Here is a 27,122-nt window from a genome sequence, read left to right as displayed (position 1 = left end):
TGGCAATGTAAAATGAATAGAAAAGGTGAGAATACGTAGAATATGTATACAACAGTCTAGAGAACATGGAATGACTGTGAGGAGACTAAGGCAGACTCGTAATCAAAAGACAGCTTTTAAGGAGAGATGTTTCCTGATTGCTCTAAAACAATCAAAGATCACTGAGAATCAAGGAATCAAGTCTTCTTTAAAGTCAGCTCTTCTCATTCCATCTTTGTCATTTTATGCTTCTCACTGCACTTCCCTTGGAATATATTTTAGTCTGCAGAAAAGAAGTATTCTTTTTCTCTGAAACCACAGCATCTCTACTGTGCTGACTACTTACCTGTGCAGTTGGCTAGCTTTGTTATCACCTGAGTGCCACAAAGAGGTAAATAAACTGGAAGTGGAAATTACACTTCCTTTGGTAATACTGCTTTGAGAACCAACCTTTCCTATTTTTAATCAGATTTCTTAAGGCTTAGAAGCAGTACTCAAATCACATCAAATATCTTTAAAGTTTTGCAATAAGAAAACTACGAAAATATCTCATTGATTTATATAAATATATTTATTTTGGGACTTAAGAGACAAACAGAAGATAAGAAAGCATAAACTGAATACAGAAAAGTGGGGCTCACAAGGCCACTGTTAAAGGCTGCAGGAGAAAGCACAGCTCAATATTATCAGTGTAAGCAGTCTCTGCAGTGCAAGAATTTTTCATGGACACAGTTACTGACCACAAACTATATGCTTATATTTTTGCTGTAGCAAGTAATCCAAAGACAGCGCTTTCACAGTAAAAATGGATACTAATTTAAAATAATCTAATTAATATTACAGAGCTATAAACAGGATTCAGCAAAATATCGCCTTCTACGTCTGTGCCATAAAATAGAACACAGCTCAGCAAAATATTGACTGTCACAGCATTTTGAAATAAATGTAAGCTCCAACAGTGTGTGAAGGCTGAATCTGCAATTATAGAATAAAACTATCAAATTCATTATGGAAAAGGTTGGGGTTTTTTATTAGTTTCTATAGCTGGGGTGGAGTTGTGTATTTCATTTACAGCATGGCTGGTAAAGGTTTAGGAATCTGTTATTGATCAAAACATGACATTGACTGATTTAATAGGCTTAAAGCACAGTGTATGTTTTTTGAAGTATAGTATATGGTTTCTACAACCTATTTTTCATTTTCTTTTAAATTCTGAAGTGTACAAGAAATTAATTCTGAAGTGTATAAGAAATTAATTCTGGCCTTCACTGGGTAAGTTTTGTTCTCAAGTGAATCACTTCCAAAATCTTTTGTAATAGATTGTATTAATGAGGCATTATAAAGAGCCACCTCCTCCAGCCACATGCCAGGACCTCTCCTGCCCAGGCTGATGAAGCCAGCTGGGTGCCTCATGACCCGGGGTCTCTGCCCAGGCTGAAGGACTTGACTGCCTCTTTCCTGTTTGGAGGCTCAACCAGAAGTGAAGCTGAGCTGTCTGTGACAGACAGACACATGGCCACACAGGCATACGACTCTGATGCAGACAGTCACTCACACTGGCACAGAGGAGGTGCAGCCTCCGACAGCATCCCCATGGAGGACTCACACGGACGCGAGGGCTCGCCATGTCCACAAGCACACGCACGTTCATGGATACCCCGAGTACCGGCATGGCCCCTCTGTCCGCCCAGCAACCCTGCCCCGGTCCCAGGCCCCCGTGTCTGCCCTACGGGTCCTGGACTTACCGGCTGGTCAGCTCAGTGCTCACCACAAACATGCAGCACTCACACACTCGCCTGCAGCACCCCACTCTCATGGGTGCCCCTGGGCACACCAGCACAAACCCCCTGCCCCGACCCAAGGTTTCTTTCTTGAAGTTTGCCGGTGGTTACCCATGCACACTGGGTATGGAGAGGATACAGACCCTCATCCCCAGCAGCCGGCCTTAGGCACACCAGCTGTGATCTGTGGTCCTGCTCCAGCTATCTGTGCTGAGCCTCCCACTCATGGTGGTTACTCCCAGCAGCTGGTTTTCAGAATACACACCATTCCCCACACATGACAGGAGGTTAAAGACCCCCATTTGCTCCAGCTGCTGTCACTGAGACCCCCCACTTGCTCCGTCAGCTGACACCACAGGCCAGGGACTCCCATGGCCCCAGACTGACTCTAACAGCTGGCATGCACTCCTCTCACAATGGTCCCCCAGCAGCTGGCACTTAGTCCTTGCAGCACTCACATGCACAGGATAGAGTGAGTTTACACAGAGAGGTAGTTAAGAAAAGATTTAATGAGGAGTTAGGACAGACTGTGCAATCGGGTGCAGGGCTCTGCCAGACAAGCATACTGACTGGTCACAGTTTACACACGACTGGTCCCTTTTCTGTCTGTTCCTCTTTTCCTCCTTCCCTGCACGTTGCCTCCCCAGTTTGCACAGTTCCACCGCCCCCCCCCCCCCCCCCCCCCAACATTCCGGACCCTCAGTTTCTGATCCTTATCAGTTGCAAAGTCCTGTTTGCCCAAAGTTTCTTGATAGCTGTTCAGTCAGTGTGACTGACGAGGTTGGTTTCTTGTCTTTGTCTCCATTATGATTTCACTGTCCAGTTTGTGTCTCCATATACTTTATTGTTTCCTCTTTTTCCTTAGTATCCCATTTGACAAGGTCTTTGATCAGACAATCTTACTGGAATAAACATTATTACACTTCACATACCCTTACCAGTTAGTGCAACTGATCAGTTTTGTTTCTCATGGCTGCCTCCCTTACCGTTTGTTGGTCAGGTTTGTGTCTCCCTGTGTTCTTGATTATGGCTTTCTCCTTTTCTTAATATCCCCTTTTGTGTTGAGAAAGTCATTGACCAGACACCTTAAAGGAGTAGATACTTTCCTTCTACATATCCTTACAATTAGCACATAATTGAAAAAATACTATCACAACTGTGTTACAAAGGAGTATGGAACTGAATACAGCAGAAAAAAACAAAAAAAACCCACTTCTTTATTTTACAATTATACAAATAAAAAACAATCCCCATAGCTGTACTTGAAATAATATTAACAGTGTCAAACAAGACAATCTTGACAGAATACATATCAATACTTTAAACCACAGAAATTGTATTACATCCTCTCAGTAGCAATAGTACTGTGAAGGAATGAAGCTCTCTGTAAATGCTTTTCCTTTATTTTATCTACATTTAGAACATTTGTGCTTTTCCCTACACAAAGTAACAGTGCTCTTAAAAATAAATAATGTGCAATTTCAGAGTTGCATCCTGAAATATGCTAATCTAGATCCCCATCTAAATCCTGGCCATGTCTCTCCCAGGAAAGTCACTGTAAAGAGTGCTCAGCACTCTGCTAGATCAAACACTAAAAAAAGGTACTGAATCCACACCTATTTTTCTTCAAATTGCAGTCAATTAGAGCAAAGGTGCTGACCTCAAGCACATGTTGATTATATTGTTTAACAAAAGAATGTTACAGTCTTTATTACATATCAGATTGTGTAAACCAGCCAAGGTTTGAAAGGTTCAGTAGATTTTGCATCTGGAGAGTGACTCGGCGCTGTAGGAAAGAGAATTCTCCCAAAGCTGAAAACTTAAAAATGAAATATATGTATCTATTATTTTTATGAAATATGAAAAACTCTTTGCCACAGAAACATTAACATGTACATTAATAAAAAATTTACAACAAATCTATCTGAATGAAGTCAAGTTGTTCAATGTAAAGCTGCCATAAGATTTGGAAAAACGTACAGTCTGTTGTCCTGATGTTCTCCTAGTTCTTATTTTTAACATACATTTGAGAACCATAGCTAGCAATTCATATGACTGATGTGAGGATAAATCTGAGGAACACTCAACTAATGGGCGTTCCTCAGTTGTTCCTCACCAGAGCAGATATCATTACAATATTAGGGATCTTCTTTTTATCCTATCTACTTCATATTAGTTGTTGACTGTACTGGATGAGAAGAGCAGTAATTATAATAAAGCCTTTTTATCTGACCTGTGGTATAGGCAGCAGAGGAAGTGTGAATGTACATAAACAACAGAAACCATCCAAGAAAGCTATGGAAGCTTGAGCTTCACTCCAGTGAAGGACCATGAAGTGCAATTTATTCCACTGTAAATTCTCTATACAGTAGCTAAGCCTTTGAGTATATGTCCCAGGTCACCTATAGGGACGAAGAGTCACACAGTGGAAGTAAACTGGTTTTTTTCCTTCGGGACCTGAGGTGCCTCAATAGCAATGTACAAAGAGCCACAAGGCAATACAAAGCCAGGAGGTATAAGGGACAGGTAAGAAAGGCTGTCTGCAATGAGTTTCCTGGTACAGCTTCCCAGCAGAGAGAGAGCTAACAACAAAGGCCACGTAATCTAAGACGAAAGGCTCTGGGTGTGTTTCACCTCAGGTCACCCTTGAGTAACCAGTGGTCACAAACCACCTCAAAACAGACAATTTGCAACACTACAAATTGCACACCAGTGAGCCCGAGAATCTTTGGGCTCCATATGGACATAGACCTTATTCAAGAGCAACAGAGTAAAGTGACTCCTAGTGCTTGTGAAAATCTGCACAGTGAAAGACTACAACAGCTGCTTGTGTCAGAGGATGGTTTGAAATCTACCACTCACTACATTACACTTCCACTCAGGATAAGGCTGAGGCAGGTAAGACAGGCAACAGGTTAGGGAAGAGTCCTATGATTTTGGTAATGAGATATACCTGGGTGCCAGTTTGAGGGGAAGGTACTATGAGACGGGTGAGTATGGATGACGGTAGAGAGCCATGTGACCACAGCTCATGGTGCCAGAAGCCTGCAGGAGATGAGGTTAAGGCCCAGTTCTGAAAATGTATGGGCAAACTGTTGTCGTCAAAGTAGGTGCTACTGTCCTGTCTTGTGCCAAACCAAGTCAGAGAAACCTTGCCCTGTATCATCCCGTTACATCAGATTTAGTACTAGGGTAAAGTTCAGACTCCATGGCTTGTGTACTAAAGTTAACTTCACTCACAGAGAATCAAATGTGAAGCTTGCAAAACAGGCTCAGGCAAATTTTTTTTGAATTTGCTGACTTCTAAAGACAAACTTTCTCATCTATCTTCCCGTTTATGTTTCATTGTTTTCACTTACTCAATTATACAAATAATTTAATTTTTTTTTTACTACTATAGGAATTAGAGTGTTTCTGTCTACTTTGCTCTCAGAGAAATAATCAATTGGTGTACAAAAACCTTCCCTGAGGGGAAAAAAATCACCTGTCACTTAGCATTTTAGTCTACTTGACTTCCCTTTTTGTTGATGGCCTGACACTAGAGAGAACATAAGACACTCCCAGAGGAAAAGACAAAGCTATACAGATGCTTTTCTGAGCTTCTGTAAGACTGGCATCTGTGAATTCTTTATCTCAATCTGAAACTCTGTCAACGAATATGAAATATATTTTAGAAGATCAACAGCAGCAAAACCCTAACAGAAAGAATAGGAATAAGCCCACCTGTCATCAAGGAAATAACCTTGTCTTAAACTGCAAGTATACTCAGTGTACAAATAATACCCTCTGGCTTACCACCAACAAATTAAACACTTTCTAGTCTGTATTGCTCTTTAGTTCCTAGTGATGTCTCAGCTTCAGTGGTGATCATGTTAGGATCACATTCCACACCTTAGCATATAGCCAAAGTAAACTGTTGAATACTGGTGAATAAGGAAAGATGCTACTGTGTCTTAGATACAGCAAAATTACTTTCTATTTCCCATTCACTTTTGGCAAAACTGTCTGCAAGGCAGTGATTTAGCTACTAAATTTGCATAATCACAGACTTCTCATCATGCATGATGAAATACACACTCTTAGCTAGCAGATGTTTGTGAGTGTTCTGCTACATGCAAAATTGCTCAAGGTAGTTCAAAATTCAACAGATACAACAAATATCATATTTGGAGATGAAAAGCAATGTAGAACTGAAAATACAACAAGAAAATACCCATACATTGTATCTGCATGCCTCCTCTTTAACCTAGCCTGACATGAAAATGATGGAACCATGGTGTTCATTATTTATCTGCTCCATCAGTGCTAAAACATACCATATGGAGAGAGGTTTTGTATCTTAGTATATGCTGTACTGACAATCCATGCTGTCCTACCCTCTTGTAATTTCTTATTCTTTTTTTTTTTTTAAGAAGAGAGTGAAAGAATTCTTAGTTTTGTCAATAAGACTTATGCTCAGAAAAATTACTGTGAGATAACGCAGCTCTGCGTTATTTCAGTCAATTACATATCAGAACATCAAGCTGATATAGAAGAGGTATATTAGAGAGAGATATCATCCAACACCATTAGAAATGTAAGTTTTAACAGAACGGTTTGATCTACAGTTCTTTTATTTTCCATTTAATTGGCTAGGTCTTTTTATTTTCTTTAGATATGTTCCAATATCACCTGAGTTTCTTTAGACTTTGTGTTTTACTTTCAATCAGGAATAAAAATTGTATATATATGTATTTAAACGTATGAAATAATTTCTTTACTCTTGCAATTTTTTCTGAGAATGAAATTCTATATGCAAAGTCAATAAAGAGGCTTTACTTACTTTGAGATGTTTAATTCAAAAATTTAAATAACATAAAGAATACGTTCCCTTCAGCAGCAAAGAAACATCACACTAAATCTACATTATTTCTTCAAGGAAAACAAAAAACATGTACAAGAGTAATCTTTGGTACCAAAATAAGGGCACCTTTTCATATGTCTTCAAATCTGAACCCAACAGAAAAACTTCTCTTTAAAAATGGATCAAAATGGCCTCTGAGTGGTTCCATGTAGTGGGTATTGACAGTGGCAGCTAGAAAAACCACTGGGACATTAAGAGTTGTGTGACAGCAGGATTTTATCAACCGTTGTTGATAAAATATTTGATGTTTTCCTCCACCCTCCCACTCTTATGAACTGTTTTCCTAAGACAATTCTGTAAGATATATACTTTTAATTATTCATAACATCCTCAAAATCCTTTAAGGGCTCCAATACTCAAAACCAAAACCTAACAAACAGCAGTAAGAAAAAAAGAAAAAAAAAACCCAGAGGTTATAATACAAGATGAGAAAAAGTCCTCTGACTGAAGGCATTTACCAATTTGTTTGATCTTATGGACTTCACTTTCTCTACTTGATTCCATCATGATATTTTCTGTCAAGACCTGGTTGATTTGCTCACAAAAATATTCCATCCACTGGGGATTTCTTCTGTGAGCTGTCTGACCACATTGGCAAGTCAGCAGTAAGCAGGCTATAATTCTCTTCTTTAATTCATGATGCCACTGAATCCTGTAAACACTACTGAGTATACATTCAAGCTTTGTTCTTAGTGAAAGTGGCACTTACTTGAACCCTTGCAGTCAAGACAGCTTAGTTATATAGCACTTTACAGTAAAATAGCTGGTTATGTAATTCTGATAAAATTTCTTTTCCCGATGGCTTAGTGGGTATTGAAACATATCCTCACTGGGATCCCACTGCCATTCCACAACATCTTTATGATGAAGTGTGTATTCTGTACTTCTTATTGTACTTCACATGTGCCTTATTGCTGTACACACTTCCCTGTTGTTAATTTAAGTGCTCCTCTGTTATGTAATACATACAACGTTTTAAACTCTAATGGCATCCTATGAGGACTAGCATTAGAAAAGTATCGATACTTCAGATCATCATAATAATGATACTTGACTGGTTTTCCATGTAAATCCTTTGGGAATGGCCAAAATCCATAAAGGTGAATTTCATCACAAAATCTGGTGGCAAGTGTATACATCAGGAGACCAGTGCTGGGTCGTTTAATGTGGACTTTGTTTGTCAGCCAATAGCTGCAAAGAAAGAAAAAGTACATTAAGAAACTCTCATACAACTTCATGTGAATAAATCCTGTAATCTTATTTTATCTATTATGCATTTATTTTTCACTATGAAAAAGCAAAAGTTTCCTCCTTCTCTCTAAACTGAGATCATAAATGATGACACTGTTTGGGCACACCTTCATTCCACCTAGAAGAAGAGAAGTGAGATCTTATTTAACACAGTGCTGAAGAAAAGCTGACCAACTAAGGTTCTTAGTTCAGGCTGTACCAGAACTGGTACAACAATGTGCCAGCATTACTTTAATACTTTCTGATGCTTTAGGCATAAAGAAAATGTTTTTCCTTCCTTTTTAATGCTATTATCTTACTGAAACCTAGTTCTTACATGTAGTTCCACACCATGAATAAAAGGCTTGCACATTTTCATATTTTGTATGTAAAAATGTAATTTTTGGCAAAGAGTGGTCTTTATCTTTACTAAGATAATAATAAAAAACATAAAGGAGAAAGACTCATTTGTTAGATAAAATAATTTCATTTTAAATTGAGACATGGGTATAAAAACTGAACATCTCAGTAATGACTTTTACCAGAATCACAGGATTATTCAGATTGGAAGAGATGTCAGCAGATCTCTAGTCCAGCCTCTTTCTCAAAGTAGGATCCCTCAGTCACTGCTGACAGGGCTCACACTCCAGCCCAAATGCACTGTAGTCCCCAGCTCAACTAGCTCCAATTTGACCAGTATCTTTCCTTTATTAGGGGGCCCCAAAATAGGGCATAGTGCTCCAAACGTGGTCTAGCAAGTGCTGAGTAGAGAGTGCTGAGAGAGTGCTGAGCCACTTTCATGACTTGACCAGCTTGTCAGTACAGCCCCAGATGGTTTTGGCCCTTGGCAGTCAGGGAGCACTGATGGCTTGTGCTCTTCTTGCTGTCTGCCAAGATGTCCAGGTTCCTTCCAGCAGAGCTGATCCCGGACACTCAGTCAGCCCCCATCCTGTACTGTTGCAAGAGTTACCCCTTTCCACGTACAGGACTCCACATCTGACCTCGCTGAATTTCGTAAGGCGTCTGTTGGCCTGTGTGTCCAGTTCAATCACCCAGCTAGACTTTGACCCATCTAGTTTGACCCAATCATCCAGACGACAACAACCTAACCTAGATGCAAGAATATTGTGGGCAAGAGTGCCCAAGACCATACTACCGCTGAAGTATACGACACCCAGTGCTTCCCCTCATACGCAAAGTATAGGATGTTTATAAAATGCTTAGTTATTTTACCAGCTAAACTCAGTAAAAACGCACCACTGTCACTTTGTGAAGCAAGTCCCTTTTAAAAGAGGCTTAGCTTTGTCAGGTACAATCATGTTCTTTTCTTTTTCACACTCACAGCAAACAATAAATTCTATTTGCTACTGTTAGAAATGAAAAGATTTTGACATTTTCTTGTAGAAGTTTATTTTCATACTACTATAAGCAAGCTACAAAGCATGACTTTGTAGTAAAATATTACCATTTCCTACCATGTAGGAGAAAAACTGGTTTCATCAATAGAAAGTTGCACATACTATGGGTGGAAATTAGAGGATAAGACTGAAAACACAAAATAAGTCTGATATATTTGAGAAAAAAAATGATACAATTTAACAAACAGGAAACGTTAAGTTATGCAGAGAATTGCCTATGAAGGCTGGCAAAACCTTTTAAGGTGGTACTTCTTCAGAGGTGCATGTGGAGATTAGAACTGGTCATAAACTGCATACAACTCAACAAGGCAAACTACAGATACCTTTATTGTAACATGTTTGTAATTTGAGATATTTGCATGCCAATTCTTGCCATCTCAGGAGCTCAAAGAAGGCTTTCCACTACAAGTAAAGAAGCAGAAACTGGTTCTCTCTGCCAGTAACCTCCAGTCCCACACTTGTTGACTTGAATCAGAATTAATGGGATTACATCGGAAAGTAAGAATTTAAGAATTTGTTTCTGTTGATGTCAACAAACTCTCAGTCTACTTGAGCTTTGGACATCTAACTATACTTTTGAGTGTACTTCTATTATTTTGTTTTACATTTTACTGTGTCTTTCAATCCTACAAACATTCACCTTTTCAGATGACCTCAAACTATTTAACTCAACCTTGCATGAAATAAATTTGAAATAAAGTTAAACCAAAGGAAAAATAGAATGTGAGCAGAATATAATATAAAACATTGCTTCTTTGATCAGGAGTAATCTTCTAGCAAAATCACTGGTACAACAGTTCAATCGTAACTAATTCTTCACCACTGGGCTCTGAAACTGTTACAATACAGTACAAGTTACAAATCAGGTGTACTGTACATTGTTCTTAAGCCTTGTGTCAGCAGTAAATTGATACGATTTGTAATGATTTGGAAAAATTAATGGAACCATGAAGGAAAGAAGAATCAGTGGAAAAACTCCTACAGCTGAAAACTATAAGAAAAGCAACCAAAGAATTGAAAGTCTGCCCTGAAGAATATGAGATACATCAATTTTTTACATCTATAATCACTGTTAAAGGATTGCTTTAACACTTACATTTGTCTTAGTGTTTACGGAACCTCAATATTTTGACTGATAAAAATACTGAATCTGTTTCTGTCAGATTAAAATATCACCTATGGTTTAACCTACAGTCAAAACCATGAGACTAGCACCTGTATCTAGCAAGATACCTTTACATTTATAAATATGGAAGGTACTACTATCAGCATGATTGCAGAAGAAATTCATCATGTTGCTACCAGATAACTTCATGCAACTATTGACAAAAGTTAAATCCAAATAAACACACAAAACTATAGACATCTATTTAAAAAGTTAATGTTTAAATTATCTTCTGATAAGACTGTATTACAATGACTAATATATGCAACAATTGATGATGATCATCATTACATTAAATGGATACTGGGGAATTCAAATGACAACTGTTTACTTTGCTACTATGGAATAGATGACTTCTGACTAGATTAAAACAGAAGATATGCTTTCCTAAGGCTGTAGTCAAAATGATATGTTTTGTCTCAGACATGAAAAACCTGATATGATGGGCTACACTGAAATATCACTTAAGCATATTTAACATCTTTATTTGCCGTATCTACAAATTCCATAGGATTTCTAAGTATAAATGAGATCAGAATCTGGTTGTGCATATTTCAATGGATTTTTAACTCCCTTCTCTGGACAGGACTGAATCTGAGGAAACGTACACCTTATAACCCTGAATAGCTCCAAAAGATTGTATACCAAGCTCTGTTCATTGAGTGGCAAGCTGATCTCCAAGTACACCCACTCATACATACTTGCCTGTGACTGAAATTCTGTTCCTTCTAGAGCCTTTACATGGAGAGAATAGTTTTAAAAAGAGCTTTCTGAGAAATCGTATATGGTATTTGAGAAGTTAAAATATGAACATTAATAAGAATTAAGGTAGGGAAAAAAGATTGTGAGAAAGAAGAGGAAAACATTGCAGAGTGACTCAAGAGTGTCCGTGTCACTGGAAGAAGCTAAAGGATGCATATTGTCTCGATTACACTCTCCGAAAAAATACTGTAGAACAGGACAAGACAGAGAAAAGCAACACAGGTTATCAGAAGAATACAGTAACTTCTGTACGAGCAGCGAGTAAACAGAGTAGCTTGAAAAAGAGACAACTAAGTGGGGATATGGCAGAAAGCTCCAAAATTATGTAGTGCGTAAAGGAGGCAAACAGAGATTTAATTACTACTTTAACACAAGCACTGTAACACAAGAACTCTGGACCCAGTGGAGTTATTCAGTGGTAGGTCTAAAATAAACAGATGCAAGTACTTTTTCATACAACACACCACTGAAAAGTGGAATGCATTTCAACACGATGTGTTGGATGACAATGGCCAACTGACTAAAAAGATACAAATTGTTACAGTTCAGAAACACAGCAGTGCAGATGAAGCTCTTTGTCACAGCTTTGCTAAGCTGCTGGCCTGGGAGCACATGTCACAGGGTAAACACTTGACATTTCCTCTAACTTTTCTTCTATGCTTCTGTGTTGGCACCTGACACGGGTAAGACCACAGGCTAGAAAAGGATCTACTTAAGCAACCACTTTTATGTTCTCAGACCCAGCATCTGCTTTCTCTAGAAGGTGTTAGCTAAAATAACTTCCTCAATCTCAGAAAGAATAAAGCCTTTGCCAGTGCTTTCACATCTTCAGTGAGATTAATCACATCAACGATATCAACAACCCTTCAACTGACCCTCTCAATTTATGTGAATGTATTAATTAAAAATGCATTATTCACCCTTTTCTTACTGATACATGACTTGGGCAGAAGGCTGCACAAGGAATCTAGAGTGAGAAAGAATTTAAGTGTGAACAATAACACTGAGTGTGACAATAAGCACAAAAACACTGCTGAGTGTTTGTGTAACATCTACTTTACAGTTTTCCATGTACACTATTCTGAAATAGCATACACAAAATCCATTTCATTGAAAAGAATAATGCACTTTATGAAGAGCTGAAACATTTGCCAAAATTGTCATTTGCTTTCTAGCAAGCAATTCACTGTTCCAGCAGCAGATAGTAAAACTCCACAGAAGAGACTTTAAGCAACAGGAGTTGCAAACTTTACAGAATTAAAAAGAAATCAAAATTAAACTGAATTTAAGAAATAAACAATACACATTTATTGCTATTCAAGACAATACAATCTAATTAATTCTGCAATTAACCCACAGAGACAGCTGGAATACTTGCCTATGTATATCTTTAAAAACCAACTGAAATTATCTTAACAAACACTGTATGTGGGAAACAAAACAATGATTTAACAGCTAATTCACTTTAGACTTCACTGATGAGAATAGCTGCCATCACTGTAAATAGTAATAGTGTACTACCCTTTTCCAGAAGGTCCATAGAGAACCAGACTGTAAAGTATTAACTTACATTAAATTTCAATCTTTAGGCTAAGTGAAAGCAACAGGAGTGCAGAGATTATTAGCCCAGGCCAGTAGATCTTTTCTTCTCCAATAGTAAGTTACACAAAGCACTAAGAAGAAATGTCTCTAAGTAATTCTTAGTGAAAAAGAATTGATGCAGCTTCCGAAACGCTAAACATGTCCAAGTAAGAGAATGATGTTTTTTTTCAAAAGACAGTCAAGATGTGATTGAAAATTATTTGCTTTCAAGCCATAAGCAATATACTAATAGATCAAACTGGCAACATCTAGCGATTCATACAGATACTATCATTACCATTATTTTGACTAAGTGAGTACAGGTACTCTGAGAATCATAGAATCATAGAATGGTTAGGGTTGGAAGGGACCTCAAAGATCATCTAGTTCCAACACCCCTGCCATGGGCAGAGACACCCTCCACTACACCAGGTTGCCCAAAGCCTCATCCAACCTGGCCTTGAACACTTCCAGGGATGGGGCATCTACAACTTCTCTGAGCAACCTGTTCCAGTGCCTCACCACCCTCTGAGTGAAAAATCTCTTCCTTATATCTAATTGAAATTTGCCCTGTTTCAGTTTAAAACCATTACCCCTTGTCCTATCACTACATTCCCTTGGAAAAAGTCCCTCTCCAGCTTTCCTGTAGGCCCCCTTTAAGTACTGGAAGGCTGCAAGAAGATCACCCCGGAACCTTCTCTTCTCCAGGCTGAACAGTCCCAACTCTCTCAGCCTGTCTTCAGAGAAGAGGTGCTCCAGCCCTGTGATCATCTTCGTGGCCCTCCTCTGGACCCACTCCAGCAGCTCCATGTCCTTCTTATGCTGGGGACTCCAGAGCTGAATGCAGTATTCCAGGTGGGGTCTCACAAGAGCAGAGAGGCAGAATCACCTCCCTTGACCTGCTGGCCATGCTCCTTTTGATACAGCCCAGGATATGGTTGGCTTTCTGGGAAGCAAACACACATTGCCAGCTCATGTTGAGCTTCTCATCCACCAGCACTCCCAAGTCCTTTTCCTCAGGGCTGTTCTCAATCCATTCTCTGACCAGCCTCCACTTGTGCTTGGGATTGCCCCAACCCATGTGCAGGACCTTGCACTTCATGACGTTCTCACAGGCCCACCTCTCAAGCCTGTCAAGGTCCCTCTGGATGGTATTCCTTCCCTCCAGCGTGTCCACAACACCACACAACTTGGTGTCATCTGCAAACTTGCTGAGGCTGCACTCAATCCCACTATCCATGTCACCAACAAAGATGTTAAACAGCACTGGCCCCAGTACTGACCCCTGAGGAACACCACTCATCACTGGCCTCCACTTGGACATTGAACCGTTGACCACAACTCTTTGAGTGTGACCATCCAGCCAATTCCTTAACCACCGAGTGGTCTATCCATCAAAATCATGTCTCTCCAGTTTAGAGACAAGCATGTCATGTGGGACAGTATCAAAAGGTTTGGAGAAGTTCAGGTAGAAGATGTCAGTTGCTCTTCCCCTGTCCATCAATGCTGTAACCTCATCATAGTAGGCCAACAAACTAGTCAGGCAGGATTTGCACTTAGTGAAGCCATGTTCACTGTCACCAATCACCTCCTTATTTTCTATGTGTCTTAGCATAGTCAATAGGAGGATCTGCTCCATGATCTTGCCAGGCACAGAGGTGAGACTGACTGGCCTGTAGTTCCCTGGGTCTTCTTTTTTTCCCTTTTTCAAAATGAGGGCTATGTTTCCCCTTTTCCAGTCAGTGGGAACTTCACCAGACTGCCATGACTTCTGAAATATGATGGATAACAGCTTAGCAACTTCATCTGCCAGTTCCCTCAGGACTCGCGATGCACCTCATCAGGTCCGATGGACATGTCCACCTTCAGGTTCTTCAGATGGTCTCAAACGCAATCTTGGTGGGTGGTTCTTCATTCTCCCAGTCCCTGCCTTTGCCTTCTGTGACTTGGGCTGTGCAGCTGGAGCTCTTGCCAGTGAAGACTGAGGTAAAGAAGTCATTGAGAACCTCAGCCTTCTCCATATCCTGGGTAGCCTGGTCCCGTTTCCTTCCAGAGAGGGCCTACATTTTCCCTAGATCTCTTTTTATCGCTGACATATCTATAGAAGTTTTTCTTGTTGCCCTTGATGTCCCTGGCCGGATTTAACTCTATCAGGGCTTTAGCTTCCCTAACCTGATCTCTGGTTGCTCAGACAATTTCTCTGTATTCTTCCCAGGCTACCTGTCCTTGCTTCCACCCTCTGTAGGCCTTCTTTTTATGTCCAAGTTGGTCCAGCAGCTCCTTGTTCATCCATGCAGGTTTCCTGGTGTTCATATCTGACTACCTGAGAGCAAAAATTGTTTACTGCACTTCTAAATCTATTTTGCATATACATCATCAGCCCTTTTGAAAAGAAATATTGATTTCTTTTAAAGGGTAGTTTCAGTGAAGGTCCACCCCTGTAACCCTTCATACAAGTAACTCTCAAGTGGCTAAACTAACTTACACACTGATATAACTGTGTTCAAAATCAACTTGTTTAAACATAAGGGACATGGGATTGCAAAGGGATTACACATGAGGAAACTGATTTGCTTTGAATTTCAGTGTTAATTACATGCTACTGGCCTGTTAAATATTTTGAACTTACTTCAGTTTGGAAACACTATGGCAATTAGCTTGCTAGAAGAGATTTCTTGATAAAATAGTTTAAACTCTTACATGACTATTCCTTCATATGCAGAAAATGTCTCTCAAATCAGATACTAACAGATGTATAAATACTTCAGCATCAAATATTTTAAAAAGGTAAGTAAGTTGAAACACTTGCAAAAGTAAAATTACAGAATATTGTTGTGTACCAAAAATCTTATTAACATTTTTTAGTCAACAGTTTCTGCCAAATCACATAGTCTCAGAAAGCCTCATACCAGAATCCATCCTCAAAATCGATCATAACTATGGAGGTGTAGAGCTGGGCTTCCTTTCTTTTTTATGAGGTGGGGGAACTGTTCTCTTTACTCTGTATTATGTTGACTTATACAACATAATCAATATTACAACGCAAGGTAGAGAATTGTTCTTCAGCATTGCCCTGCAATGCTCCACAGTTGTATCACCACTTAAAAGCAGAGTAGGCTGGGCAAAAGAGCAAGCACTTAAAATGTTTCCAAAGAAAGTTACCTGGATTTTTTTCTCACCCTGTAGCCAATGACTAGGGGTACATTAGCAAGAAGCGAGGACCACTGGGAGTTGTTCTGTAGGGTAAGACAGGTGGTGCAGAGTACAAGATGTCCACACCATACCCATTACAGGATTTTTTTCACTGCAGACTGAGTTGGGGCATACTTGGTGAGCCACAGGAAGGTCCCAGTTAAATAAACTCAAGATCATGTGCTTTAACACCCTTTCATGACATAAAGAACAGTAAAAGAAAATGAGCAGGGCATTTACTTAAAAAAACCTCTTCTGATAGAAACTGAAAACACTAACCTGGAGACACTCAATGACAACTATTGACTTAAAAGGTAACTGAAACAGTCTCCAAGATATTTCCTGAAAACTGCAATTAGCATGTTTGAGCAATTCTTTGAGGTCTCTCACTAAAACTGGCCTACTGTATTTGAAAAAGCAGCAGTACTTTCTTTTTAATACTGAAGGTGATGCCCCTCAATTCTCATGAAAGGCTATGTATCTGGCAAGAAGGGAGATCATGAAAAAAGATGCCAACTCTTGCTTGGTAACATAGGCAGAGTTTAGCACTCACCAGGAAAGAATGAGTGCAAATCTGATGTTAGCACAATAGCTAGACCTGACTTGCCATTGTCATGCTTTGGTTGTCATTATGAAGAACGTAGTGAGTAAATAATGGAGAAAAAGAAGAAAAAAGACTAATAGTGTGCATGTGTGTGCTTGTATATGAGACAGTCAAAAAGCACTTTTGATGCAGAATATCCTCTAGGAAACAGCTACTTATTTTTCAGGATGATGAATCATAGAATCAAAGCAATGTAACAGGGACATTTTAAATGTGTAGTGATAAAGATTATCTTAACTGGAGAATCAGGTTGGAACACTAAAGAAACTTGCGCAATGAAACTGTTTACAACACCGCCATTACTAACAGACCAGGCTTTATCTACTCCAACCTAGAACAGCTTTTTTTACCGGCAGAAGGATCAGCATGTCCATGTTTCCTTCATGCACTCCACAATAACCATCTTCTCATTGCGTTATTGGGTAGGCTGGAATGCATGCACATACACTAATGCTGACATTTTTTTATTTTTAAGATCTACTTAACAAGTTCTTTTGTGCATCTGAGAACCTGTATCAGAATTCCTCAGGTCCTAAGCTTTGGTCCATTCAACATTGCCTTAATAGCTTCCAGAAGCCAAGGTCACTTCCATTATTTATTTTTGGTAGAACAGCTTTTTTTCCTGCTTATCATTGGTCTTCCAGACCATTTATTCACTGTCATCCATGATTACCCAAATAATAGCAGTGAGGGAAGAAGCATTCTCTCTTACTTTATTTTCACGCTTTTCTCACAATGCTCATTACATTCATGACAAGAAGTTTGCTGTGCAAACCATTTGCTGACACCTGTGGGACACCTTAGTCTTCAGGCTGTACTTAACTGCTCAGCATTCTCACAGGAAAACATGAATGGGGTTTTTCACAGCTCCTTTTCACCCTCTTTTCTCAAAAGAAGGACTTCTGAGAAGTCACTTCAATCACTTCTCTTTTCCCTGTGACTTTCAAGCCACAGAAATCACTCCTCCGTCTCGGGCTGCACCATCAGAGTCCGACCTGCACTTATTACTTCTGTAACAAGTCATGATCCCTGTAATGGCCCACCACCAGTGAACATTCCCAACTGCTCCATACATGATGAGTTTGCCTAGACTGTTGTCTTCCTTTAACATTCAAAACACCTTGGAAACACTGATCTGCTGCTTGGGTAATTAGAAATATTCTTTGTGACACATCATACTACAGGAGAGGCAGAGAGAACAGAGGCTACTAACTCACGTAGCTACTGAAAATCAGAGAGAATATGCATAAACATGTATTTTTAAATCATTCAAACCCTTAGAAAACCTTTACGTCAAAAAAAACACGCTGAACCTTTGTCAGTAAACATGTTTAGTCTTCTGTTGCATAGCGACTTAAACACTTATCCCTGCTTCAGAGTCATGGAAGTCATCAGCTGACACTCATTCTAGCACAGTACGTGTCTGCTGAAAAGCACTGCTCCATCAACTCATACACAAAATCATTTTAAAATGGTGAAATAAGTGAAATATATCTTCATTTTAAAAGAAGTCAGTTAGAAATAATTTATTTAGAGATCACAGGTGCCCTAGATGCGCACGTAGGTATATAGCAAAGGTGCACTAAAATAGACCTAGACTACATTTTACAGACTAAGGAAGCTAATAGATAAGCTTCTGGAGAAAAGGTTTTCTCTTCTGGCAAATCGTCTCCTTCCTGAGGTCTAGTGGAAAGAGATATATCTGTCAGTGAGGTGTTCCATGTCTACCTTATTTCTGTGACCTACTTGGACAATAACATACTCCTGCAATACAGAGAGTGAGGCAAAACACAGAATTCTATGAATCAACACACCCATTTGGGTTGGGAGAGACCTTTAAAGATCATCTAGTTCAACTCCCGCTGCCATGGGCAGGGACATCTTCCACTACATCAGCTTGCTCAAAGACTCATCCACCTGAACTTGAACATTTCCAGGGATAGGGCATCCACAACTTCTCTGGGCAACATGTTCCAGTGCCTCACCACCCTCTGAGTGAAAAAAATTTCTTCTGTCTAATCTAAATCTATCCTCTTTCAGTTTAAAGCCATTGCCCCTTCTATAACTACATGTCCTTGTAAAAAGTCTCTCTCTCGCTTTCTTCTAGGCCTTTAGGTACTGGAAGGCTGCTAGAAGGTCTGCCTGGAGCCTTCTCTTCTCCAGGCTGAACAACCCCAACTCTCTCAGCCTGTTTTCCGAGGAGAGGTGCCTCAGCCCTCGGATCATCTTTGTGGCCCTCCTCTAGACCCTCTGTATTCTTACGTTGGGGGCCCCAGCACTGAATGTAGTACTCCAAGTGGGGTCTCCTGAGAGTGGAGTAGAGGGGCAGAATCACCTCCCTGCACCTGCTGGCCACACTTCTTTTGATGCAGTCCAGGATATGGTTAGCTTTTTGGGCTGCAAGTATATATTGCCAGCTCATATACAAAGATATGAAGATACGTTAATGTATTCTTCAGGTTAATAAACTCTGACCTGCTCAATAAAAATGTTTGTTTGTTGTTTGTTTTGGTTTGTGTTTGTTTGGTTTTTTTTTCCAATTTATGGACATAAACTAGAACGCACCAGTGATAAATAATGAAATTTCATCAATTTCTTTTCATTTTACTCCCCAGCTCACACTATAAATGAATTAACTACTTTCACATTTACAAGATAAAAGTCAATGTGTCAGTCTGTAAGTTCAAATCAATCTATTTTTGATTAATATACTTACATCAAGTAAATGATTTTTTTCATATATGGGGTAAAAGTTGCTGTCACTAATAGGCTTTTTTTTCCCTTTCCTTATACTTCCAATAGTTAAGAAGACTATTTTTTCATATATTTTACTCTTGCCTCATGGAATTGTTTAAATACACAGAAATATTAAGGGATAACATAAAACCTTAAAAAATGATGGAGGAAACTTGAACAGAGTGTAAAAATTATAATAAAAACCCCATACATACAAATTTACGAGGATTTAAAATGGAAGATGGGAGATGTGTTTAGATGATTCATAAACAGTCTAATGCAAGCTACTACAAAATAAATATCTATAGGAAGGTATAGTAGCAATGATGAGAAAGGGCAAAAAACGAAAAGCATTTGATTAAGTAGGAAAAAATACAGAACCGACAAGTTGAATACCAAACCCAAGCAACTATTTGGCCTGATTTGATAGTCCTCCTTTTTCCTTTGTTTCATTGTTTCTGCATCAATTCACAGAAGAGAAACTGTTTTCTGTGTGTATAGCTACAAGGCACAGATACAAACTGACTGATGGATGTTCCCATTCAAAACTTTTCTGTGACTTGTCAAGGTACTAATTTAGCAGGCTTTTTCTTTCTTCTCCTCAGCATTCTTCCTATTCCAAATGCTAACCCTATCTATATAGGCCAGGTTGGAGCAAATGGTGCAACCTCAGTTATCTGGAAATTCATAGGTGTATTCTGATTTGTTTCAGTAGGGCTTGGGTTTCAACCACATAATCTAACAGGAATCTTTGCTCATGACACCTTTTCATTAATGCTGTACCTTCTGTTCCACAAATATCTCCCAATTTCCTACAACACAATTGGAAAGAAATACCTAGTTGGAACTTCATAAACAATTAGTCTATGTGTAATCTGGAAGACAGGTCAGCTCAACCCTTTGTACACTCTGTAGGTTTGGGTGAAAGCCCAAGCTTCCACTACCTGGCTGTCTTTTATGATCAAGGGGGAAGACACGTAAAGCTTTTTTGAGTGAGATAGTTGATTGGAAGGGCGCTTCTATCATACAGTCTTACAGACCTAGATAATAGCTGGTGATAATAGCAACAGTCCTCTGTCACTCATGACTGGAGACAGCAATACGTTCAGAGAATCTGAGTTAATGCTAATGCTCATCATCAGTGAACAATCTAAGCATAATGGGAGAAAGGTGTTGTGCTGCTTTGCCTATGCATTTGTGTTAATGTGCTTCAATAGAATCTGCTATTCCAGATGAACACTCTCTTCAGACCAGTGACTTTAAATAGTGCTGAGCTGTACATTTTTCCTTTGTGATCAAACCTACATTAGAGAATATAAGAACACCTCTAAAAGCATTGTAACTAGTTAACCAAATCAGACTTCTATACAAATCTTTAGACACTAAAGATGGGAGCACCACTACATCTCCATTCCACAATCAACAGCTCAACACAAGCATTATTTGCTGAACTAAACAAGCGTTATTTGCTTACTAAAGTTAAGCATACTGGCAGTGCAAACAAAACACTTTGGCAGTAAAATAGTGTTGGATTTCCATTCTGGAAAGCACACTGGGCCCAATCCTAACAAAATAGTTATAAAAGTAAGCAGAAGAAAGCAATTGCATTTTAAGTAAATGAGGCTAGAAATGTAGGTATGTTTTAGAGGGATCAATCGCTTTTGTCCCTCTCATACATATCGTAAATATTACTTATCTCCTTCTCTAAAAAAAGCATTGGCATTAGTTTGGACTAAAGAGAAGTGATGAAGCAAAGGGATGAATGGGAGGAAGAGAAAAATTGTCATCAGATTGGAGATGGCACAAGAATATTTTATTGGTTTTACAGAAGGAACTACCTTTGCCTTCACAACTAATTTTCCATTCAGTAAAACAAGACTACCTGCCAAACTCTTTCACATACAGACACATATGTAAGGTGAGGGAAATAAGGTAAAAGAGAGTGGAAGTATGGAAAAGTGACAGTCAAAAGAAAATGTGCAGTGTATAGAAAAAACAGCATTCCCTAACAGCAAAATGAGAAGGCAGTCATAGAAGACAAGTATTTTACTTCACTGTTTTTAGAAGACTTACAGCCTAAGCTTATATTTTGACTCACAATCATGCTGTGTCTGTTTTTGAAGCAGAATTCCCTTCTTCACTGAAGGAAAAGCTGTGCCTTGAGTGGTAACCACTGCTGGAAAACTTTCCTCTCCACTCTTCTTCTGGGGCTCCCTTTCCATTCAGGGGTGGCACAACAGAGAGCACCCCTGCTCCATGGACCTAGGGGTTGATCCAGTCCATCTGTGATGGTGGGTTAGCTTCCTAGGCAGAAGTTTGGTGTGTACCATCAGCAGGGTTGATACCAGAGGTCAGCCTCCAGCTGAAGGGCAGACACATGCCCACATTGGGACCTCTCCTATTGCTGGAACTAAAACTGAGAAATTGGAATCCAAGAGTGAATCTAATTTCACCTGGCCCACAGAGGCAATTTTAACAGGTAGACTGAGGCAAGTGATAAATAAGCAGCCTGCTTTCTACCAGCCATATTCGTTGCCTGAAAAAGCCTTTATTTATATGCCTCAGAGTAGCTATTCAAGCTTCAGAAAGGCTATTGAAGCAGTTGCTCGGTAGGAAACCTTGAAAATGGCGTGGGTGAGCAAAGATACACGGCCAAGAAATGAATTTGACCCGTGTCCTCCACAGTAATGATGAATCCTGTAATAAATGCAAAATGATAATTTTCCTATTACATGACTATTAGATATCTATTAGATGGCAATTACACAGATTAAATTTCAGCTACAAAAGAAGTAATTTTGAATTTTGGTTTCAATTGAAAAAAATACATACCCACATCATTGAAAAAACATATAATACAACATGTTCATGTTAATCTTGAACTTACATGCTTTGTCAAACTGTGCCCTAGGGTCCTGACTTTTTCTGAGAATTGGTGAGGGCATGACAAAATGTTCACTAAAAGTTACCACGTGCAAAGCTATCTTCCACGTCAAACATGGACAAAGGGAGTGGAAAAGGTATTTGGTTTGTAACAATACAAGAATGGGACTAGTTGGAGAAGACTCTTCAACCCCGCAGTCAGTGTTTCTCTGGAAAAGCCATGTCAAATTAAGAACAGTGGAAAATCTTGTTTTTGCGTGATCTAGAAGATCACAATTCAGCTAAAGGCTAGTAAGAGAAAAAGAACAAGATAGTCTCACTGCAAAGTTGTAATAATAATAACATGCAGCAGACTGCCTGGTGGACATTACTAAGTTCTTTGAAACACCCAGGTAACTTTGGTTTCAATTTATAAAATATGCATTTCAAAAGCCTATGGAACTCTAAATATTTTATGAAAGCATAACTACAACTTACAATCGATCAGCATTTTTCCTATGAAAATTGTGACAGAATGTTACTGGAGTGGTGTAATTGGAGTTAATAACTTCCACTAATTCTAGCTTTCACCATTAGATATAGTCTTTCCTACTGATGTGAGCATCTGTTCTTAATGCTAATGCCCAGCAAACATATTTCTGTAACAGCAAAAATCCTAACTAATTTTCTCTCTTTTCAAAACAATGCTAATGCTGTCATGTTCAGAAAATAAAAAAAAAAAAAAAAGACCAATAAGCATAAAAAGCAGTGTGTTCATTAAGTATATTAAGGAATTAGGAACACAATAATGGAAAGACCTACTCAAATTGTTAAATTCTGTCTTTGCCGCCTCAGAAAACCCTGGAATAATTTATTTGCTCCCTAGAACATCTACTCCACAGGTCTGTATTCTTGAGAGACCACTTTCTGATACCTCATATCAACCATTAAATCTACCTTAAAAAAGACAAAAAGATACAACTATGGGACACTCTGCTCCCTGCTGTAGAATACTATATTCTGTGTCCCTGCAATAGCAGGAAATTTATAAAGATGATCCCAGGATGAGGACTATGCCCTGTAGAATGGAGCATTTCATTAAGGGTACCGATACTGAAACTGATGTTGAAAAATATCGCCTACGAACTTAATATGTTCAGGATGGTCTTTGCTCATTGGACTGATAAACAGGTTAAAAATGCTTTCAGCTTGTGCCCATCTCCCCTTTAAGTATGAATTCAAGAATATATAACATCAGCTCTAGATAAATACAGTAAAATAACATGTTCAATGATACGTTACTTGTTAGACTAACTTCAACTATATAGAAAATCTGACCTCTTTTGATTTAACCAATACAATCTGAAGTCTCCCTTTTAGAGATTATCATATAAAACATACATTACAGGCCTTTAAATTTGATCAATGCAATGAACCAGAGCAGATTAATCAGATATAAAAGCTATTAATTTTACCGTAATAAATCCCACAGCTGCCACTGAACTAACCAACCAAAAGAGTCAGGCTTCATATATACAAAAGTAAACTATGTCAGTAAAATCAGGAGGCAGAAGTTACTCCTTAGGATCAACAAAATGTTTAAAGGCTTAAAAACCATTCACTGAAGCACGTGCAAACATGTCTTAAAGAATGTGATTGAACAGAAACAATTTGCTGCATCGCAATTTAATGTATACCTCAAAAGCTAGACACTGCCTTACAAAGTACATTAAATATGAAAACCACACTTAAACAATACACAAGAGTCCATACTCTGCCATGCCAAAGGACCAGTACCTTTAAAGAACAACTTTTGTTCACTGTTCACATTCTATTAAGCTCTAGCTTCACTGCAAACAATGCCAACCAAAATGCCAATTATGATGATATTGGATGATATTGGAGTTCTGACAAGCCAACCATCTGGTTTCACAAGGACATGCAATAGACCAAAAAACTGTTTTCAGTCACTGCTACACTTGGTCAGAAACAAATACATAATACCTATGTGAAAGGCTGCAGAACTCACTACTGATTTTACAAGCAATAACTTCTCAACAGAAATTTCTGTGGTTTTCAAGTAAGGAGATTAATGGATGTCTTTCCTTCAGAAAGATTTCCTGTCTTTAGTTTGCCTTGCTCCAAAATTTGCTGATACAATGGCCTTCTGCATCAATTTCTCTTTTCTACTGCATATTTCAGAAAGGAGCATAGAGAAATATGACAATAGACTTCGTCATGATTGACTAGTATTTGCCAAAAAAATTTAGAGATGTGTCCTCTCCATTGCATAACTTATTTTATTTTCTTTCTGTAGGTTTCATGCACTTTAAAATGTTATCTATAGAAGCAACCAGCTGGTAGTTATCTATTACTACTGCTGTTATAAATCAAATAAAGAAAAAAAGGAATTATGACAATCCTGAAACAAACCAGCTAGCCAGTTCATTAAACTGTAAGATTACAACAAAATAATAATAATAAAAACAAAAAAAAAGGAAAAAAAGACTGTGTAAATGCATTCTAAAATATTACTTTAAAAGCAAAGGAAACAGTGGTCATTTCTTGATTAAAGCCTTTAAGCAAAAACTGAATTGTCTTACTGTTAGTTACTTAATATTATGCTAAAAGCCATGGTATATTGCCAGTGGCTTTACTAAGTTACCATCAGCCATGTAATTAACAGTTATTTGAAGTGAGATCTTCAGTCTGAATTCAAGCTACTCAACTTGAAGTCATCAATGTTATAGAAACAAAGTGTATTTACACACTGGCACATTTCCCAGATATTTCCTGTCTGGAACTTCCCTCGCATACTACAAACAAGTTTATTGAAATTGAAAACAAAACCAGAAAGACAGATTTCCTCTTCTCTTTCACCTCTGTTTCAGAGGACGATCATCATATCAAAATAGCAACAATGGCTTAGCAATCTTATGAGTTAAAAGTAGGAGATCTCAGGCAAATTTTGCGCTCTACAAAAGCCTTTCTTCATCATCCTTGTCGGTGAGAGCCTACTGCTATTTAAATTGATTCAGTAGGAAAAGGACAGACATTTGCTACTAACAACATCAGAAAGCTGAGATTTCCAAATGCATCAGCCAAATGTTCCTCTATCCATATCCTCTCAAACCCATCCTTCTCCCTTCCCAGAATTCATTCAGTTCACCTTCTGACTCCCACTGCCAGCCAGAGTCATCTCTATAGATATGCTCCCCCCTGTGAAAGATCCCTGGGGACTCAGAGAAACCCATGAACTGCAGCAAATCAATTCCTCTACAAAAACCCATGATAAATCCCTTGCAAGCAGCAGAAATCCCAATTGCCATCAGTGATCTAAAGGTCAAGCCCTGTGTTTTGTTCCCAGTGCCGGCTTACAGCACTCCCCTATAGCTGGCTATGCTGAACGATCTCCTCAGCAGACAGTCTCCACAGCATGGCTCACAACTACGCTTGTGAGGTTTTGCACAGCCATGCAGCTTCCCATTTGGTGCAGACACGTGTATCTCACTGTTAAGAGAGAATACACTGCAGCACTGAGGGAGGGCTTCCCTGCTCTATCCTGTCTTTATCAGCCCTCAGAGTTTTGCTTAAGTGATTTTAAAATGAGCTAGCTCTGTGAAGGAAGACAAAAAGAAACACTGAGATTATTTTCTGAAAGCTTCTTGTCATTGAGAGCTTCGTTCTGTAGTCTACCTTCTCTCTTTTACATCTTCTTCTATACTCTGTCCCTTACAGACTAAAGGTAAGAAAGGCCTCATCTGGAAAGTTAATGCCAAACACGAACCTTTTAAACAGTCTGCAAAGCCCACAGATGGATTATACGCTCTAGGAACAGACTGGAACAAATAGGATACTGCTCTCTTAGCCCTTCTGTATGTTGTGTTTCACCTGAAGTTAAAGATTTTGGCATAAGCATAAACTGTGCCACCTGTTGGTTTCAGTATGACTGTGATACACCCACTACTTCCCCTCTGCCAACACTTCTGGCGAGTGTGCCCACATTTATACTGAAATGGAAAAAATAAAAATAAAAAAACCCTCATGAGCCTCCAAAACGTTTTGAAACCAGCAGTTGCACTTGTTCTTGGGAGGGTCTTATCTCAGATCCTTTTACAGGTTGTCTTTGCTTGCAAGTTATAAGAGGAAATGATTACTCATTCTGGGTGGAAAATCCCCTGCATCCCACTGCTAGCCAATAAAGTACAACTAAGTTTAAAATGAAAGGCAAGTTCTAGCAACAACTTTCTCTAAGTCAATTTTCTTCACCTTCATCACTAAATATAAGCATAAAAAAATGCAAATGATTACTCTTGTTCCCATTAAATACAGAATGGAAAATGTAAATCAGCTGTCTCTGCAGTGCTCATGAGGCATACCAACTATTATTTCAAAACAGAATTACTGTTTTTAAAAAAAGGTAGAAATACAAGTAATGAAGTTCTAGAAGTGGCGGTTATTTCCTTAATTTTCCTGTGGCCCATTAATTCACTTGTTGAAGACTGAAAGGCAAATGTCAAAGGGACTTCAACACAGCAACCTTATCCTATTAAACTCATAATGCGAATCCATACACAACACTAATCTCCCATACATGTACAGACATGTCTTTATGTCTACACATGAGTGTAAGGACAGCAGGACGCTCAAGAAAAGGATTCACAGGAACAATCTCTGCTGAAAAATATGCGTAAGACAGAATGCACAGCAGGGCAGAGACTTCATAGACTGAAGCCCGGGAAGAAAACTAGGACTGGTGAGAGATTTAAATCTCATTCCATCCAAAATGCAGGCACCTAGCATCTAACTCAACTATGGTGCATCTTCTAACAACAAAGAAGCAGAATCCAGACCTGTTGCCTAATGAATCATTTATTTTCTCTCAAAACATGTTCTCTGCTTAAAACAT

At 38.9% G+C, this 27,122-nt stretch overlaps 1 protein-coding gene across 1 annotated transcript in view; it reads right to left on the bottom strand.

Annotated features, from left to right (window-relative positions):
* Window positions 1-7,444: 7,444 nt before the first annotated feature.
* The window catches only part of ST8SIA4 (ST8 alpha-N-acetyl-neuraminide alpha-2,8-sialyltransferase 4), a 64,228-nt gene continuing 44,550 nt past the window's right edge, over window positions 7,445-27,122 (bottom strand). The window contains exon 5 of the mRNA XM_086629510.1: window positions 7,445-7,854. Within this exon, the coding sequence (XP_086485636.1) occupies window positions 7,572-7,854 (283 nt within the window). The 3' untranslated portion in view covers window positions 7,445-7,571. The remainder of the gene's footprint in view (window positions 7,855-27,122) is intronic.

This window comes from Tauraco erythrolophus, chromosome Z (genome assembly GCF_009769465.1).
Source record: "Tauraco erythrolophus isolate bTauEry1 chromosome Z, bTauEry1.pri, whole genome shotgun sequence".
NCBI classification, from domain to species: Eukaryota; Metazoa; Chordata; class Aves; order Musophagiformes; family Musophagidae; genus Tauraco; species Tauraco erythrolophus.
The sequence above is the reverse complement of the archived record's forward strand: the minus strand, read 5'-3'. Positions and strand labels throughout refer to the sequence as shown.